The sequence below is a fragment of the Tamandua tetradactyla genome, chromosome 1 (genome assembly GCF_023851605.1).
Source record: "Tamandua tetradactyla isolate mTamTet1 chromosome 1, mTamTet1.pri, whole genome shotgun sequence".
Classification (NCBI taxonomy): Eukaryota; Metazoa; Chordata; class Mammalia; order Pilosa; family Myrmecophagidae; genus Tamandua; species Tamandua tetradactyla.
The window spans coordinates 183,021,268-183,038,666 of NC_135327.1; the positions used below are offsets into that span (position 1 = coordinate 183,021,268).

Below are 17,399 nucleotides of genomic sequence, written 5' to 3' on the forward strand. Positions count from 1 at the left end.
AAACACCTTCATATTCTCCAGGTCTTAAAATCTTGAGCAACTAGTACTTACCAGACTCTGAGCCAGATGTTTTATGTACAAGTTAAGCATACATTCCAACTTTTCTGAGATAGTCCTAAATTATCCCTGTTGTGCCAATTCAATTAATAAGAGCACCCATTCTCCCTTTCATTCTCACAAGGGTTCTAGTCTGAAAACCAGGAAGCCAAGTTATAGGTTCAGGTTTATTTGATAAGTGGAAAAATCAGACCCTGACTCCAGATGTTCGAATGTGTCTTAAAGATTTAATGAGAAATTCACCTTTCAAGGGTTAAGAATAATTTTTCTACCTTGAAAAAGAGTAAATAAAAATCTTCATGGTCTTGTTGAGGTCTAAACTCATTAAGATTTTTCTTTTAATGACATGTTAGAAAATTGGCTCATTTAGTGCATTTTTCCCACTTATATGCTTAGTTTCTTAATAACTTCATATTTCACAAGTAGATGAACTGAAAAGTTGCTTCACATCTGAGAACATTTCCGTTCCATTTCACCACCCCAAAATTATCTACTGGAAGATCAGACTCTGGTGAAACTACAGGGATGAGTGAGGGTTCAATTATGATTAAAACAAAACAAAACAAAAAAACTCAGTTTTATCCAAGAATTATTTAGCTCAGAACCTTACTGAGTTTTATCAAAGCTCGTGAGAAGGCACAACAAACAGCAACACCATTTTTATCAGTATATAAGGTTTGATTTTGTTTTGGAAGATGTGAAATAGATTACCACTCAGAATCCAGTTACGTAATTAAAGAGAACAGAGTCAGGAACATCTTATTTTACAAGTTACCAACTTTTCCACTTCCTTCAAGTCCATAAGAATATACTTCTACTGAATAATGAATAGTCGATAGAAGCTGCAGATTTTTTTGTAACTGAGAACTCAAAGGAATGATTAAAAATTCCCCAAACTTAACAGAATGCCATACCTGTCATATATCACATTATGCACATAAGATACAATAAATTATAGAATATTAAAGGAATAGTTTTGTTTCAAATGTCAAAAACGTTAGAAACATACATCTGAATGAACAGTTTAAAAATTTTACTATAGTAACATATATACTACTCAAAATTTCCCATTTTGGACCATTTTTAAGAATAGTATTCAGTAGTATTAATTATGTTAACAGCGAAACTTTTAAGCATCTAGAAAAGAGTTATTTGTATAATCCTTCATAACCTTGTGTAACATGATAATATGACGCCTCCACGGGTTGAAAACATCAGAAAAATTTCTTCACTGAAATACTAAAAAAAATTTTAATAACTATCAGGCTTACCAAATTTACATTTCACAAGCAGTATGAAGATAGTTTTAGGTGAGCCCATTGCTAAATGATAAAATCTCCAAATGGTGCATGTAAAATGTCTATGGAGTTTTAATATTCATTTTAATCAATGTCTGTCCACTAGTTGTGTAATGGTAAATGTATAGTATATTTCACCAGAGCAGTTTAGGATCATCCACAAAGCGCTAAAGAATTTTTTTTTGTCAATAATGACAATTACAATACTACTGATTGCAGCACTAAGCAATTGAAAAAAAATTTGAAAAAAATTTTTCAAATAAAATCAATCATCAAATCTGCATTAAATGTCAGTTATATAAAACAAGACCCTATGGGCATAACAGAACACACAAATACAGTAAGACACAGTCAATGCCCTAAAGGAGCTTAAGACCTCATGGGGTTTCCAAGTTCATTGCAAACAAAAAGGACAACTGGCAATTTTAAGCAAAATAAGGAAGCTGCCAAAGTAAATGCCATAGATATTCAGAGACAGGAATCACTAGGGGTTGTAGTTAAGCAAGGATTTACAGAGGAGCTAAAATTTGGGCTGGGATTAGAAATATGAGGGTCTTCTGAAAGACAGAAGGGCAGTGTTCCAGATTTTGCTACAGGATGTAAATAAATCAATCTGCCAGTAGAGCAGATTAGGGAATCATCACATACTATGGGGTCTGCCTTCAGGAAGCTTTGGCTTTGCTTGGACACAAAGCATTGGCATAGGAGTACTGGTATCAACAAACGTTAAACCAATAAATAACCAGCATTATACACTGTCCACCACCATACTTATCCAGAATGGCATCTACTAATAACTTCTATCTTTCACAACTAATTTCTAAATAGTCAAAAAAGCTATGGGGGAAACCCTACCACTAAAGCCACTCATTCTACTCCTTTAGTCCTCTCTCTGTCTTATTGATTCTTACCTCATACATAATGAAAAATAAACTGTAGGAGGATTATCATTGTTGAGGTTGCTCTCAATGTGTGGATAACCCACAATTGTAAGGTAAGGTACATTTTCCCTGTTTTACAGATGAACAAATGGAGTTTAGGGAGATGAAGTAATTCTGCAAGGTCACTATGCAAGTAGGTAGCAAGGTTGGGATGTGAATTAAGGTCTGCCTAATTTCCACATTCATGCTATGAGCTGGGCTTCTTTACTCCTTAGGTTTTCAGATTAGAAGAATCAAACAAGGAGAGAGGTACAATAACAGCCAAAGGAAAAATGGAAGCAGATATGTGAGAGGAGACAGCTCTAAACTATGGGGCACACCCACCTATACACCCCCTGGTAAAGTAATGCACACCCCTAGCAATGGTCCTAAGACATCTGTGATTTCTTTGTCCTCTAACAAGGAGGGATATTATACACTTGAGAATTAGAGCCATTCAAGAGCATTAGAATAAAATAAATGTACCTCTTTAAAGAGGTAAACTTCACTTATCTGCTGCATAGTGGCTCAGTGGACAGAGCACTGGTCTTGAGTAAGAAGATCTGGACTAAGGGGCTTTGGGCAGGTCACAGCAGTCCAGGGGTGAGGCAATGAGGATCTGGACTAAGGAACTGCCTGAGAAAATAGAAAGGAAGTAGCAGAAACATAAGGCTTTGCAGAAAAGAAAAGACAAGACACACTGACAGATGAGATGTAAAGGCAAAGGAGAGAGGAATCAAATATTTCTGGGCCACCATGGTTCCATGGTTGGTGACAAGGAAAACAGGAATGTGCGTTAAAGCATTTAACTTGAGGTAGGGGTGGGGGGGAATAACGGAATCAATTCTCAACAAGTTGGATTACAAGTTGACAGGATAGCTAAATCGTGTTCAGTTATTCATACTGAAACTGTGAGGAAAGGCATTGCTTAAATTGCTAAAGTTAAAGTACCAGGAGCTGCTGCTGGTCATTGACAATCAGCACATCTAGTACCCATCTGCTGGGCTGAATTTTGAACGAACATGTACCATCTTGAAAAGAAAACGGAAAATGAACCCAGTTCATGCATAAGGCCAAAGACAGACAGACAGACATAGCCAAAAATACTGCTAATGAAGGTTAGCAGGAGAGAATGAGATATCAAAAAAGGAAAAAAGACTGAAATCAAAGGTTAACTTCCCAAAAAGACTAAGAGAGGTATGGTGCTGACTATTTTAAGAGCAGAGTCTAGCTAGAAGGGCTGTCCTTTGGATAGATTTCATTTTAGGCATTAGTAACAACAAAGAGGAAATGTTCTATAAGTATTAAGAAAAAAAACAGGATAGCAGAATGGGTTAAGAGGTCAGAGCTGGAGATTCTGACCTCCAGGCTGTCATCACCACCTAGATGAAAATGGAACCCATGTGAGTAAAGCTGTTTCCCAGGAGAAATGGTGTTGAAAGTGGAGCAGATGGCAAATAAAGTAATCCTTGGGGGCACAGCAGTTGTCAAATAGTAAGAGGAGGAAAGTATGAGTCAGAGAAAAGTCAAGGATAGACTACGATAAGCACAATTAAGGAATTGATCCAGTGGAATGAAAACAGAAAGAGCTATTGGGGCTGGCTAGGAATAGGCCAATAGCTCTCTTTTTCCACAGGGTCAGGAGAAGAGAAAGGAGGGGTGCTCTCCTGAGAAGAGGACCAAACACATCATGTTATGCTCCTTGCTTTTCCAAGAAACGTAATTTTCTTCAGAACCTTCAAAATCTTTTACGTCATTTTCCTTGAATCTGCAAACTCTACCATAAGCTGTGTTTTTCTTTAACTGAAGAAAAAAAAACTATCCTTTTCCTACCACTTGCAAATTCTCCACAAATCTATCTACCTACTGGCTCCATGGTTTGTTAAAATCAGCCCCTCTCCATGTTTAACCTCACTTCTCTCTGAGAGTTGCTAATCTTGCCTTAAATAACTTAAAGCTACTCTCAAGTTCACCTTTCTGTAACTTTAACATGTTGCCTCGGACTAAGCCATAAATCATTATGGGTGACTGTTCTAGTTTGCTAGTTGCTGGAATGCAACACATCAGAGATGGACTGGCTTTTAATAAAGGGGGATTTATTTCGTTAGTTCTTCAGAGGAAAGGCAGCTAACTTTCAACTGAGGTTCTTTCTTATGTGGGAAGGCACAGGATGATCTCTGCTGGCGTTCTCTCCAGGCCTCTGGGTTCCAACAACTTTCCCCGGGTGATTCCTTTCTGCATCTCCAAAGACCTGGGCTGAGCTGCAGGTGCTGAGATGAGGTATGCTGTGCTGCTTGGGCTGTGCTATGTTGAGCTCTCTCATTTAAGCACCAGACAATTAAATCAAACACCATTCATTACAGCAAGCACGCCTCCTAGCCGACTGCAGATGCAATGAGCAACAACAGATGAGGTTCACATACCACTGGCTCATATCCACAGCAACAGAACTAGGCACCTTCACCTGGCCAAGCTGACAACTGAATCTAACTACCACAGTGACCCAGGCCTTCTTTACCACTGAGGGAGTCCATGAAGTCGATAAACTGATTATCTGCAAGCCATGTTACCAAATGGTCATAAGCAACCTGAAAATTAGCAAACCATTCCAATGCTGGTGAAGTATAAAGGATGATACTGAAATACACGCATATTTATACTGATTAGATTCACGTGCTTTTCAGTTTCTTTCTCCAGGAAATTGGTGGGATCAGTATGAGAAAACCAAATATATTATAAAAGCGACTCAAAGAATCCTTTTCAGAACAACAGTTTCATTAAGAACCTTAATTTTAAAAATAATTCTAGACTTAGTTTAAGAAAACCAATGGCAATTTACTAATGAATAATTTTTGCAGGGAAAATCGTTTTGACCTTCCAAAAGAACTTTCTTCATTTTTCCCTTCTTGGAGGTAAGACATTGCATTATATGCTGTTCCTATATCGTGCCTTAAAGGACCTACAGTGCATTTCAATTAATCAAATATTATTATAAGTGGAAATAAGCAAAAGCAAGGTGATCATTTTAAATTCAATTCTGCATTAAGTTACAGTGCTTCTGGCAAAGGCCGGAATATATCTCTGTGCATCAGAATCAAGGAATAACTGTAGTCACTTTGAAAGAGAGTTGGCAGTGGCATGGTAATAAGAACAACATAATGGTAAAGAATAAACTATGTTTCCAGTTCTGATTCTGAGCATGCCAAGCATTTCTATTTCAGAAACGTCTGAGAAAGCTCAAAAATACAAATCAGTTGTGAGCTAGACATGGAGCAGTTAAGGGTTATGAAGTTATGAGGTTAATGAAGAACCTCAGATCAGTCTCTCCTCATATGCACCCTAACGCTCACCTGCTGTCTACGCTGACTGTCTTTTTAATTCAAATCCTGGACAAATTGTTACATTTTTCAATTCTGTGTTTTCTTTTCAACTGAGGATCTCAGAAAGAGAACCCTTAAGCACACTTGGTGGGAAGAAAAAGGCAAACATCTACAAACTATAAAAACAAAACCAGCTATGCTTCTAACTTTAACCCAGATTAATTCCATTTAAACATACATTTTTCAAAAACCTAGAAGGCTGCTCCCTATGTCCCTGAAATGTTCAAAGCAAGGATGGTAAAAGTCTCGACAGTTCTAATTTTCAGGTGTTTGAGCCACAAGTCTTTACAAAAGCACCGTCCCTGAGTCTCCAGGCCACTCCCTGACACCGATATACACCCCACCCCCACCACACACATACACATTCTGGTTTTTAAAACACCACTGACTCTTCAGGACGAGTAAGCCTCAGGTTGAATCTTTACATCCTAAAGAAATGTTCTATAAAGTCAAAATCAAGATTGAAAATCTGGTAGGCTTTTTCCCCCCTATATAATGCAAAAAAGAATTTATCACTAAATTTCTGTTACTCTATCAGTAAAGCAAAATTATGTCTTTTGCTTACCTTACTCTTACCCATTCCAGGCCTAATCCACAACTAGCTTGTCTTTTTGAATTCTGAAATATATGACAGGCTCAGAATCAAAACGGAAACCTATTTATTCTTAACCATTTTGGTGCTCTTATTACCAGGCCACTGCCAATTCTCTTTAATATCAAAAATTATGTAAATTCTGTTACTCTTCAATATAATTCAGGACGTATGTCATTGGAAAAACAAAACAAAACAAAACTTGTCTCCTACTCAAGCTATGATAAAGTATTTATACAATCGCAAAGTCAGAGCGGCCAAATGGCAGATTGCCCTCCCAGCCTTACACCACATACTGGTGGCATCTCGGTTGAAAAGCAGTAGAAGCATCCTCGGCTTCACTCCCACATTTTAGTTCCTGCCAGGAGCTAAACATCTCTTCTCTTTATGCAAATATATTTGTTCATCTTGATCAGTGTTTGACTTCAAAACAAAATATCTAAGGGAAGCATGTGAAAGCCTAATCTGCCCTCACTAGCTACATCAATAGTTAAGGTGTCACAGGACAGCATCTCCTCAAACCTGCCCTTTCTAAACCTCAACTCCTTGGTGCATTACACAAAAAAAACCAGGACAAAGGACAGCCATCTGTGTTTTGCTCTCAGCATAACACCTGTTTGCTGCCTTTTGTACTCATGTTTATGTATTTCTTTGAGCATCTCTCTCCTAGGCTAACAGCAAAGAAAACTTTATACAGACACAATGGTGCCTATGACGTGAAATGCATACAACCCTTTCCCCTGTGTTCCGTTTAGGATTTCATTTCATCCTCTTCTTAAAATACACTAATATGTTCTTGCTTGATTTCAACGGCAACTGCTGTTTACAACAATAGCTCTCCATTACAACGCCTTTGATCTCTGGAGAATATCTTCGTTACTCTCAGTTGCCTTTAAATGACATCTGACTAAACTCAATTAGAGGTTACTTTGGGAAAGGCAGAGGAAGCTCAAGCTCCACTAGGTAAAGGAAAGAGGAAGTGACGGAAAAAGATAAAAGGAAGAAAAGCTAGAGACGTGGGGGAAAAAAATAAGCAGAAATGCTGGGAAAGAATAAGGCAGGGGAGGAGAAAAAGAAAAATGAAATAAAAGATAAGAGAAAAGTGAAAAAATAGAAAGCAAGTGAAACTGTATTGAGAGCATACTCAGAATAATGAAGTAATGATGTAAAGTGCTTTGTAAACTAAAAGGCGTGGTAAAAACACAATGTGGTATTATTTACAATATTAAGGTAGGAGTTTGTATATTTAGTGAATACTAAAATCAGTTTGTACCGGCATCCCTGAAAAAACTAATGTGCCACCAGTATAGCCCACTCTGAGCTGTGCAAATTAAAGTCTGTTCTTTGGTTTGTTGCAAGGACATTTTTATACTATGAGTCACTGTCATCAAACCAGCCTTGGTGTTGCTATTACCCAATCATATGCCACAGAGCTGGGTCACAGTACTGGGGGAGGTGCCCACTCTCTGGTTACACTGCTACTTGCAGTGGGGCTCTTTCCTGCTAGAGCACAGCTGAGACGTCAGACACTCTCATATGTCCTGCTTGAGAACAGATAGGATGGCATTTAGTGACATAGGCTCTCTCCAATTCAATAATGTTCTGTATTCCAAAGGATCATTTTAAGATTGTTTCTGAGTCCCCAATCACCGAGTCAAATCCCAGCTCTACCACTTGCTAAATGGGTGATTTTGGCAAGTTACTTAATTTCTTTGTGCCTCAACTTTCTCATCTATAAAATGGGAACAGCAATAGATCACAGAGGGTCCTTGTGAGGATTAAATGAGTTCATAGATATAAAGGACTGAAACTAGTGTCAGGAACATAATAAGTCCTAAATAACTATTTAGTGAAAAAAAACGAGGGAGGCCTGCCTGCTAATTTACCAAGGCCCACCCAACACATGCTGTCAGCAGCACACTGTCTATTTGCAATGACAAGGAATGCTTGCTGTACTTAGTGCAATGCCCGGCAAATAAAAGGTATTCAGTAAGCTATTTTGGAATGAACGGACAAAGGGAACAGAAAAACAATGAAATGGGACAAGAGTTCACTTCACATTTATTTCAAATGCTGTTCCTTGAGGAAAGACTGATTTAGATAGGAAGAAAGCAACCTCCAAAGATTCTGATGAGACTGTCAGGGAAATTTCAAGGGTTTTGGAAAATTTGGATGCACTATCTGCATTTTTATCAAATTTGCCTTAAGAACATGTGCATTTCTTTTCCACGTAACACTTTAATCAAAAGTACTATCCTTGGTCATAATCAGGACCCATTTTCTATGTAATATGCTTATTGCAGATTTATGTTTATTGTATAAATAAAAATCTACATTTTTTGATTGAGCATTTAGTAAAAAATGAACACTTCTAATATTTGTAGTACTTAAAAATAAGTTATACATATTCTATTTTACTAATATGTTTACTAAAACACAAAAAAATAGAAAGTGAAAAAGGACTAGATAAACTATGGAGATTTTGATATTTTCATCTATATCCCAAGAGATTATCTTGAGAGACTTTCAATTTGAAAACCACTATCTCAATAGATTATCTTGAGAGACTTTCAATTTGAAAACCACTACTATAACTCAGGTAACCCAAGCCAAGTAACTTAGAGTTAGTCTTAGCCATACCATTAGTCTTGGCCAATAAAAAGTGAGTGGGAAGTGTCATTTCTGGGCAGAAGCTTTTCAGACCCAGTGTATAATCTGCATATTCTCTTTCCCTTGCTACAATAACCAGAGATGATCCAGGAAGCAGAAGCTCCTTAGCCTGGGAACTAGGTGAGGATAACAGATAGAGAGTCCAAGCTGTCCCAAGATGGACATGAGGCATTAGTATGAAGCATACCTTTGCTGTTTTAAGTCCCTGAGACATGGGGGTTGTTTATTGTAGCAATATAACTTAGCCCATCCTAACTAGTGCTGTAATATCCCTTAATATAGTTAATTTGTGTTGGTTTAAATCTTAATGCGATTATGTTGGTTTAAATCTGTTATGTACCCCAAAATAGACTATGTTCTTTTAATCCATTCTTGTGAGGACTGACGTGTTGTGGTAGGACTGTTTGATTAGACTGTTTCCATGGAGAGTGGGTCTGTTTTGGGGGGGTGCATGGGCTGGGAATCGAACCCTGGTCTCCTGCATGGCAGGCGAGCATTCTACCACTGAACCACCCATCAAAGTGGTCTTAATCTCCTTGCTGGAGTCCTTCAAGAGAGCTCACAGAGAGCAGAGAGATGAAACCAAGTGAAGGACGCAAAGAGAAACACTGTGAAGATGCTAACAGTAGACCTGAAGAACACAGAGACCTCAGAGAGGTGTCCCTGGTAAAGCAAGCAAGGACACATGGAATCTAAAAGCAACGGAACCAGGGAGCAAAGGAATAGCAGCTACCTTCCCATGTGTCAGAGGGATCCCAGATGCCATCACTCTTTCTTCAGTGAAAGTATCTTGCTGATGCCTTAATTTGGACATTTCCATGGCCTTAGAATTATAACTTGTACCTAATAAATCCCCATTGAAAAAGCCAATCCATTTCTGCTATATTGCAGCAGCTCTAGTGAACTGAAACAGCAGTCATCCCCAATGAATCTGTATTGAGGTTCAAGGTAGTTATAAAGATTGCAAACTATATATCAGATAAGGGTTAAATATCCAGAATATAAAGTACTTAAAGAATTTTTACAACAAAAAAGACAAACAATACAATTTAAAAACAGGCAAATGACTTGAACAGACATTTTTCCAAAGGATATATAAACGGTTAATGGTACATGAAAGATGCTCAACATCATTAGCCATTAGGGAAATGCAAACCAAAACCATAATAAGATACCACTGCACACCTATAAGGATGGTTATGTTTAAAAATGGAAAATAAGTGTTGGAAAGGATGGCATGAAAGTGGAATGCTAGTGCTTTACTGGTGGGAATGTAAAAATGGAAAGTCACTGTGGAAAGCAATTAGCGCTTTCTCAAAAAGTGAAGTACAGAATTACCATGTGACCTGGCAATTCCACTCCTAGATCTCTACCCAATGTATATGAAAACAGGGTCTCAAACAGATACTTGTAGACCGATGTTCATAACAGCATTATCTGCAATGCCAACAGGTAGAAACAATTCAAGTGTTTGGATAAACACCAAGCTTATCCAAAATTTGGAAAAAATCCAATCCAAGTGAATGGGTAAACAAAATTTGGTACATACACAAAATGGAGTATTATTTGGCCAAAAAATGAATGATGTTCTGACATGCTATATATGGATGAACCCTGAAAACAATAAACTGAGTAAAATAAGCAAGGCATATAAAAGACAAGTATTTAATGATGTCACTTATGTGAGATATTTAGAAACAGCAAATTTGCAGAGAAAGTAGATTTGAAGTGGCCAAGGAATGGGGGGAGGGAACAGGTGGAGTTTTTGCTTAATGGGTATAAAGCATTTGTAAATAAAAATTAATAAGTGTAATATTTTGATGCTTGGCATGCTTCAAAACACAGCACCAAAAAAAAAGGAAAAAGAAAGAAGAAACCAGAGCACACATTTCTAAAGACAACTTAAAAAATTCTAACATAGTTCAATCCCTATCTTTCACACTTTAACATCATTGCCATGCTTTGTGAAAATGTTTCCTGGAGTTGATGTGTAAAATGAAGGCCCTGGACCTCACAATTATCAGTGATTTCAAATGTGTACAAACAAATCACGATATATTAACTTTTCTGAATAAGTAGAAGGCATAGGACTATCAATCACAAATGTTTCATTTGGTTTGGAAACTTTGAGAAGATGACTTTCTGGTGAATAAAAGATGCGAAGATACTCTTTAAATTGACCACGGGTGTTTGGCACCTCTAAATACTCACTTAAGTGCCCTACTGGGAGAAAAAAGTGACTTTTCAAAGCATACTCCACCCCTCCAGTTGCATTCCTGTGTTCCATGATGCAATGGTTATGTTCTTGATAAAGAATATTCAGGTTTTGACATCATAATAACCATGCATATCACTCATGGGACGTTCACAAGCTTGGCAAGGCACATTTTGTACCCTGTTTATCACTGAAGTCACCAATGGGTTTAAAAATAGCATTGCATATACACTCAGGGAACCACTGATTCATTAATGGGCAAGCAAACACTATTCTGGGTCCCTTATTTACATGGGATTTTAGATTGAGGTTCCTAGAATTGAAGCACAAGCATCTGTCAAGTGCATAACACCCCTACTTCTCTAGTAGGGGTGTTACGTGGTACCGAGGCTAATTTATGAATATAGATTTGTAGTCCTAAAAGAAGAAATCCTCAAAAATTACAGAATCCAGCATTTCAAATGCCATCTTATTTGTGACTCCAAAATGCTTGACTTAAGAGGTAATAAACAAGAATATTGATAAACTTGGGAACTATATTAAACATAGCAAAATAAAGAGGGATGGTATTATAATGAAAAGTGGTGTTGGTCTTAGTGAAGCCTATAAATAAGAGGCTGAAATTTTTCACTGTTAAGAGCGAAGGAGGGTATTCGATTCTAGGTGCCTGATTTATGTTCTTTAGAGAAAAATATCTCTTAGAGCAGACAATGCTTTCTTAATTTACAGATACCCTTAAAAGTACATAGTGCATTTTGTTCAAGTTTTTTGCTCAAAATCTGTGCTTCTGATCTCCTACTAGGACCCCAGAAAGAACATTCTGACTTAGGGGAAATGCCCTTGTATGTGGATACCTAGACTCTCTGAGATCTACAATTCTCTCTCTCTCTCTAAACAATTCAGGCTAGGGAACAGATAAGATCAATTTTTATTTAAGATTCCCAGAGGTCCTGGGGTAGTATACTCATACAATACAAAGCACAATACAGAAATAAGAGAGCAAAACCTATAACCTCAAGATGGGTTTCTGGAACCAGCCAAGACCTGAAATCTAGAGGACCCAGCCTCTCTAGACCATCAGATAGTTCCATCTCCCTACCCCATATTAGTGACAGTCCCTTCCAACATGAAAAATTTAGAATGGCCATAGCCCATACACCCATAAAGAAAAGGATGGAAAGATCAAAGGTGATAGTGGAGTTATCAGAAAAGATAGGATTTAACAAGTGAATATGATTGTTGAATCATTAAATTGATATCTTTTAGTCTCCAGTATCTTAGAGCAGCTAGAAGTAAAAACTTAAAATTATGGAATTGTAACCCATGTCAAACTCTGAAATATTTTCTACAACAAATTGTGGTGCTGTGCTTTGAAATATATTGCTTTTTTGTATATATGTTATTTTTCACAAAAAAGAAAAAAATAAGTTGATTGCAATGATAAAAAAAAAAAATATTTAAAAAGGTGCCGGCCATGGAGGCTCAGCAGGCAGAATTCTCACCTGCCATGCTGGAGACCCGGGCTCGATTCCCAGGTCCAGTGCTCCATGCAAAAAAAAAAAAAAAAAAAAAAAAAAGGAAAAAATATTTATACTAAACTAGGCTCCTACATTCTGGAGTAGCTAGAAGGAAAAATCTGAGAGGATCATATGGTAGTGTATGACGAACTCTGGGATCTATCCTGTGACTACCTGTTGAAGAGTGCTTTGAAAACAATTGCTTTTTTATTTCTTTGCTTTTTATATATGTTATACTATACAATAAAAAAGTTAAAAAAGAACAGAACTCAACCAAAGGGAACCCAAGGAAGAATGAAAATGTCTAACTACAGCCAAGTCTCCTGGAGAGGAAAGAGTGACACATGAGTTTGAAAAGGTGTGCTGGAGTTGGGGTGTAAAAGGCTCTTTAGTGCCAGATCTCAGTTTTATCCTGTAGGTACTGTGGAACAGCAGGGTATGTTTGAGAGGGGAGGAGGGGATTAGTCTATTTGCAGAATGGAAAATGGGCTAAAGTGACAAAAGACTGGAGGCTGTGACTCTACCACGGACCAGCTGACTCAGACGTACATCTGTAAAGTGGTAAGAACCTGAATGAAGAAAACTGGTGTCCTTGGGAAAATACATAAAGGCCATGTACAGCAGACACTTGATAGAATTGGGCAACTGACAGGGGTGAAAGAGAGGGCAAAGAAAAGAATCCAAGACTGAGTGGAAGCAGTGGGCATGGGTGACTAGGAGGAGAAAGCTGGTGCTGTGCTCCACACAGAAAGGAAACAGGCCAGGCATGGTGGGCAGTGGCCCCACTGACCTGAACAGGGAGCTTGCGTGGCAGCCGCTCTTCTGCAGACAGTGGACAGCACACACTCCTGCCAAAGATCCCCTCCAGCCCCAATTCTCAGTGAACATCTTTCCAAGGATTGAGCTGATCTAAAACTAAGTCAGCTCATAGACTGGCTCTGTGAGCTCCTGTCTTGTGATGATACCCTCTAGTCGAAGCTGGGATTACAAGATCAGATATTATAAAAACTTAACTCAGTAGAGGAATCCCTGGGCTGGGGGTGGTAGAGTAAAGGAGGACCTATCCTCTGTAGAAAGACGTGGGTCAATCAAAACAATTTAGTCAATTAGGATCCCTCCGGTAACACTTGGGATATGAATGGAGAATGTGATAATTTTCGTTTTCCTTCTGATGGCTGGATGCAGCTCAAGCAAGCTCTGCGCTTCTTTCACCAGCATCTAATACACTCAGTTTACTTCCTCCAAATGAGCCTAGCAGACGCAGCACAGAAAGTCCTCTCTATATCAGTTCTCAAACGGTGGTGAAGGGCAGAAACTCCATCCTGTCTTGACCCACACAGCTCTCAGCTGCTCGCCTTTATGATTCTGACCCTGCCAGCCAAGCCCATTCCATTCGTTTTTAGTTAAGCATAAAATGAAGCTATCAGCTCCATTTCCACTGTCTCTGCATGAGTCCATTTTTCTTTTCTTTCTTGGCGCAAACTATATGGCTCATATAGGATTCCTACTGAGTCCTTCTGTAACTCTTCCCTTGCTAAATATTCTTCAATTCCAAGAACTGCTGAATCAAAACAAAAGGTGGGAGAAGGTATGAGAATAAATTCTAAGGGGCAGATGGAAATATAAGAAAGGATGAAAGAATAAGCCTGTTGATTTTTTTTGTTTCCTACCTTTTACTCCCACAAATGCTGAGAATGACTAGAGGGGAAGAAAACCCCTATGCAAGTGAAGTCAGCAACCCAGAGGTCTGTTTTCCTGAACACATGCTATAAGGGTACAGTTCTCTGATGATAAAGTCCCATTAAATCACCAGGAATTCCCTGGAAGATAAACTCTAACACCAGTTAGTTCAAAAGTAGAAGCCACTGTCAACGTACTCACACCTGTGCCCCCACCCCTTCCACTGCTTCACAGAAACCATGGTTGAAAATCACCAGGGCCCTGCACACCTGGCCTCCAGTTAGGGCAGGGTGCTTCTCTGTGCACCACTGGTACTGGGTCACAAGAAGCCACTAAGAGCTACAGGATCACGATTCAGCCATAAAACAGACAACAAATGAGGAGCAGCATAAGCTTTAGTTCCAAGCTACAATTTGGGAAAAGTTATCAGAAAAAAGAAAAAAAGTGCTGTTGGTGGGGAGGCCAATTTCCTTTTACACAAAGGAAATCCTTCTTGCTGATTTAAGAGCAGGGCCAGACCTGTTCAGAGACCAACGGTCAGTACCGAAGGAGACAGAGGAAGCTATACCTTGAGTTATCAAACCAGTGACAAAGACACTAAAACAACTCTGAGCCATGGAAATGCAATCTGGGCACCAGGCCCCAGACCTAATCCATGTGCACATGAGTTAGAAAAAAGATTCAAGTATGTAGGCAGAAGGGTCATATAATAAAGCAACACCTTCAACTCAAGAAATAAACAAAGCCTTAATTCCATATACTCTTCCTAACATAAACCAAGCAGAGGTAAGCTCACAAAGAAGAGAGGAGACCTACATTCAAAAAGGAATGAGATCCTCCCCCTACATGGGACATGACTCCTAGAGGTATAAATCTCCCTGGCAACATGGCACAGAATTCCTGGGATGAGCTGGGGCCTGGCATCATGGGACTGAGAAAGCCTTCTTGACCAAAATGGGGAAGAGAGAATGAGACAAAATAAAGTTTCAGTGGCTGAGAGATTTCAGAGTCAAGAGGTTACCTTATGTATTATATAGATATCCTCTTTTAATTTAGGGTGTATTAGAGTGGCTGGATGGAAGTACCTGAAACTGTTGAGCTGTGTTCCAGTAGCCTTGATTTTTGAAGACAACTGTATAACAGTATGACTTTTACAATATGATCATGTAATTGTGAAAATCTTGTGTCTGACGCTCCTTTTATCCAGGGTATGGACAGATGAGGAAAAAATATGGATTAAAAATAAATAAATAATAGGGGGGATAAGTGGTAAAATAAATTGGGTAGATTGAAATACTATCTAGATTGTAATTGGGTAGACTGAACACAGGTCAATGAGAAGGAGGGACAGGTGGTATGGGGTGTATGAGTTTTTTTTTTTTTCCTTTTTATTTCTTTTTCTGGGGTCATGCAAATGTTCTAAAAATGATCATGCTGGTGAATACACAACTATGTGATGATATTGTGAGCTACTGATTGTACAACATGCCTGGAATGTATGTGTGTGCAGATTTCTCAATAAAAATATTTTTTAAAAAAAGGAATGACAACATCATTGGGTCAACTGACAACACTGGAATACAAACTGTGAGTTAGATAAAAGTACTGTATCAGTGTTAAATTCTCTAATTTGACTATTACACTGTGTTTACATAAGAGAACACCTTAGTCTCAGGAAATACACAGGTATTTAGGGTACAGCGTCACTTTCCAATAGACCTCTGTGATCCATGCCATCCAAAACAGTGGCTATTGAACACTTGAAAATGACACTAGTATAACTGAGGAACTGAACTTAATATTAATTTAAATAGCTACTTCCAGTGGTCATCAAAATGGGCAGCACAAGAATAAAAAAGCATAGTGCTTATAATTTACCCTCGGTTCATTCACAAAAAAACATGCAGGCAAATGAAATAAACCAAATGAAGTAAAAAGATAAGACGTGAATCTGGGTACAGGGATTTGGAGATACTCTTTGTCTTATTTTTATTTTTGCAACTTTTCAGGAAGTTTGAAATTATTTCCAAATAAAATGTTTCAAAAAACGGACGAGGATGAACCTTTATTCATTAATCATTGAAACCTACAGGATGTACCTTGAATTTGTAAGTAAGAAGTTAGAACTAAGATTTAAAGACATTCTAAAATATGGAAAAAACATCCCACAGAGCACACACATGCCTCCGAAAGCCCAGCTCTTTCAAACCCACCTCTTCGTGCAGGATCAACCCTTAGCCTGTCCTAATATGTACCTTTCCACCTCTTTTCAGTTGCCCCCTAGCCTACATATGTCCAAAAAGGACTTGACTGCAACAGCAAGTTCAGGGAAGCTTTAAATATATATACATATATATCAGCTTTGTTGAGATGGAATTCACATGCCATAAAAGTCATCTTTTTTAAAGTGGACAATTCAGTGGCTTTTAGTACATTCAGAGTTGTTAACCATCACGGCTATCTAATGCTAAAACATTCTTATCACTCCAAAAATAAATCCCATAGCCACCAGCAATCATTCCTCCTGTTCCCTCCCCAACCCCTGTCAACCATTAATCTACTTATCATTTCTATGAATTTGTCTGTTCTCAACATTTCATATAAACGGAATCACAATATTTGTCCTTTCGTGTCTGGCTTCTTTCACTAAGCATAATGTTTTCAAGGTTCATCCATGTTGTAGCATATATTAATACTTCATTTCTTTTTATTGCCAAATGATATTCCACTGTATGGATATGCCACTTTTGTTTATCCATTCATCAGCTGATGTACATTCCAACTGTTCCCAATTCTTGTCTATTATATGCAATGCTTCTATGAACGTGGATACAAGTTTCTGTGTGGACATATGTTTTCATTTCTCATGTATATATACCTTGGAGTGGAACTGCTGGGTCATGCAGTAACTCTATGCTTAACCTTTTGAGGAACTATCAGACTGTTCTCTAAAGTGGCCTCCTGAGGTCCCCAAAAGTCACGCCTTGCAGTGGTTCCAGTCAAAGCCCCCAGAAGGCAATTCTATAAAAATGGCTGCCCTTCTGTCATTTTGTGAAATACCATAGTCTAA

The 17,399-nt window shown here is 38.3% G+C and overlaps 1 protein-coding gene across 9 annotated transcripts in view; it reads right to left on the bottom strand.

The window, feature by feature from the left end:
* Positions 1–17,399, bottom strand: part of HIPK2 (homeodomain interacting protein kinase 2) — a 210,228-nt gene that overhangs the window by 153,243 nt on the left and 39,586 nt on the right. For 2 of the 9 annotated variants that reach the window (XM_077146961.1, XM_077146861.1), the window contains exon 1: positions 11,129–12,611. The exons of 1 other annotated variant lie outside the window; for it this stretch is intronic. In XM_077146961.1, the coding sequence (XP_077003076.1) occupies positions 11,129–11,204 (76 nt within the window). In that variant the 5' untranslated portion in view covers positions 11,205–12,611. Of the gene's footprint in view, positions 1–11,128; positions 12,613–17,399 lie in introns of those variants that run through there. 6 more of the 9 variants (XM_077146936.1, XM_077146788.1, XM_077147008.1 and 3 more) reach the window with 3 other exon arrangements.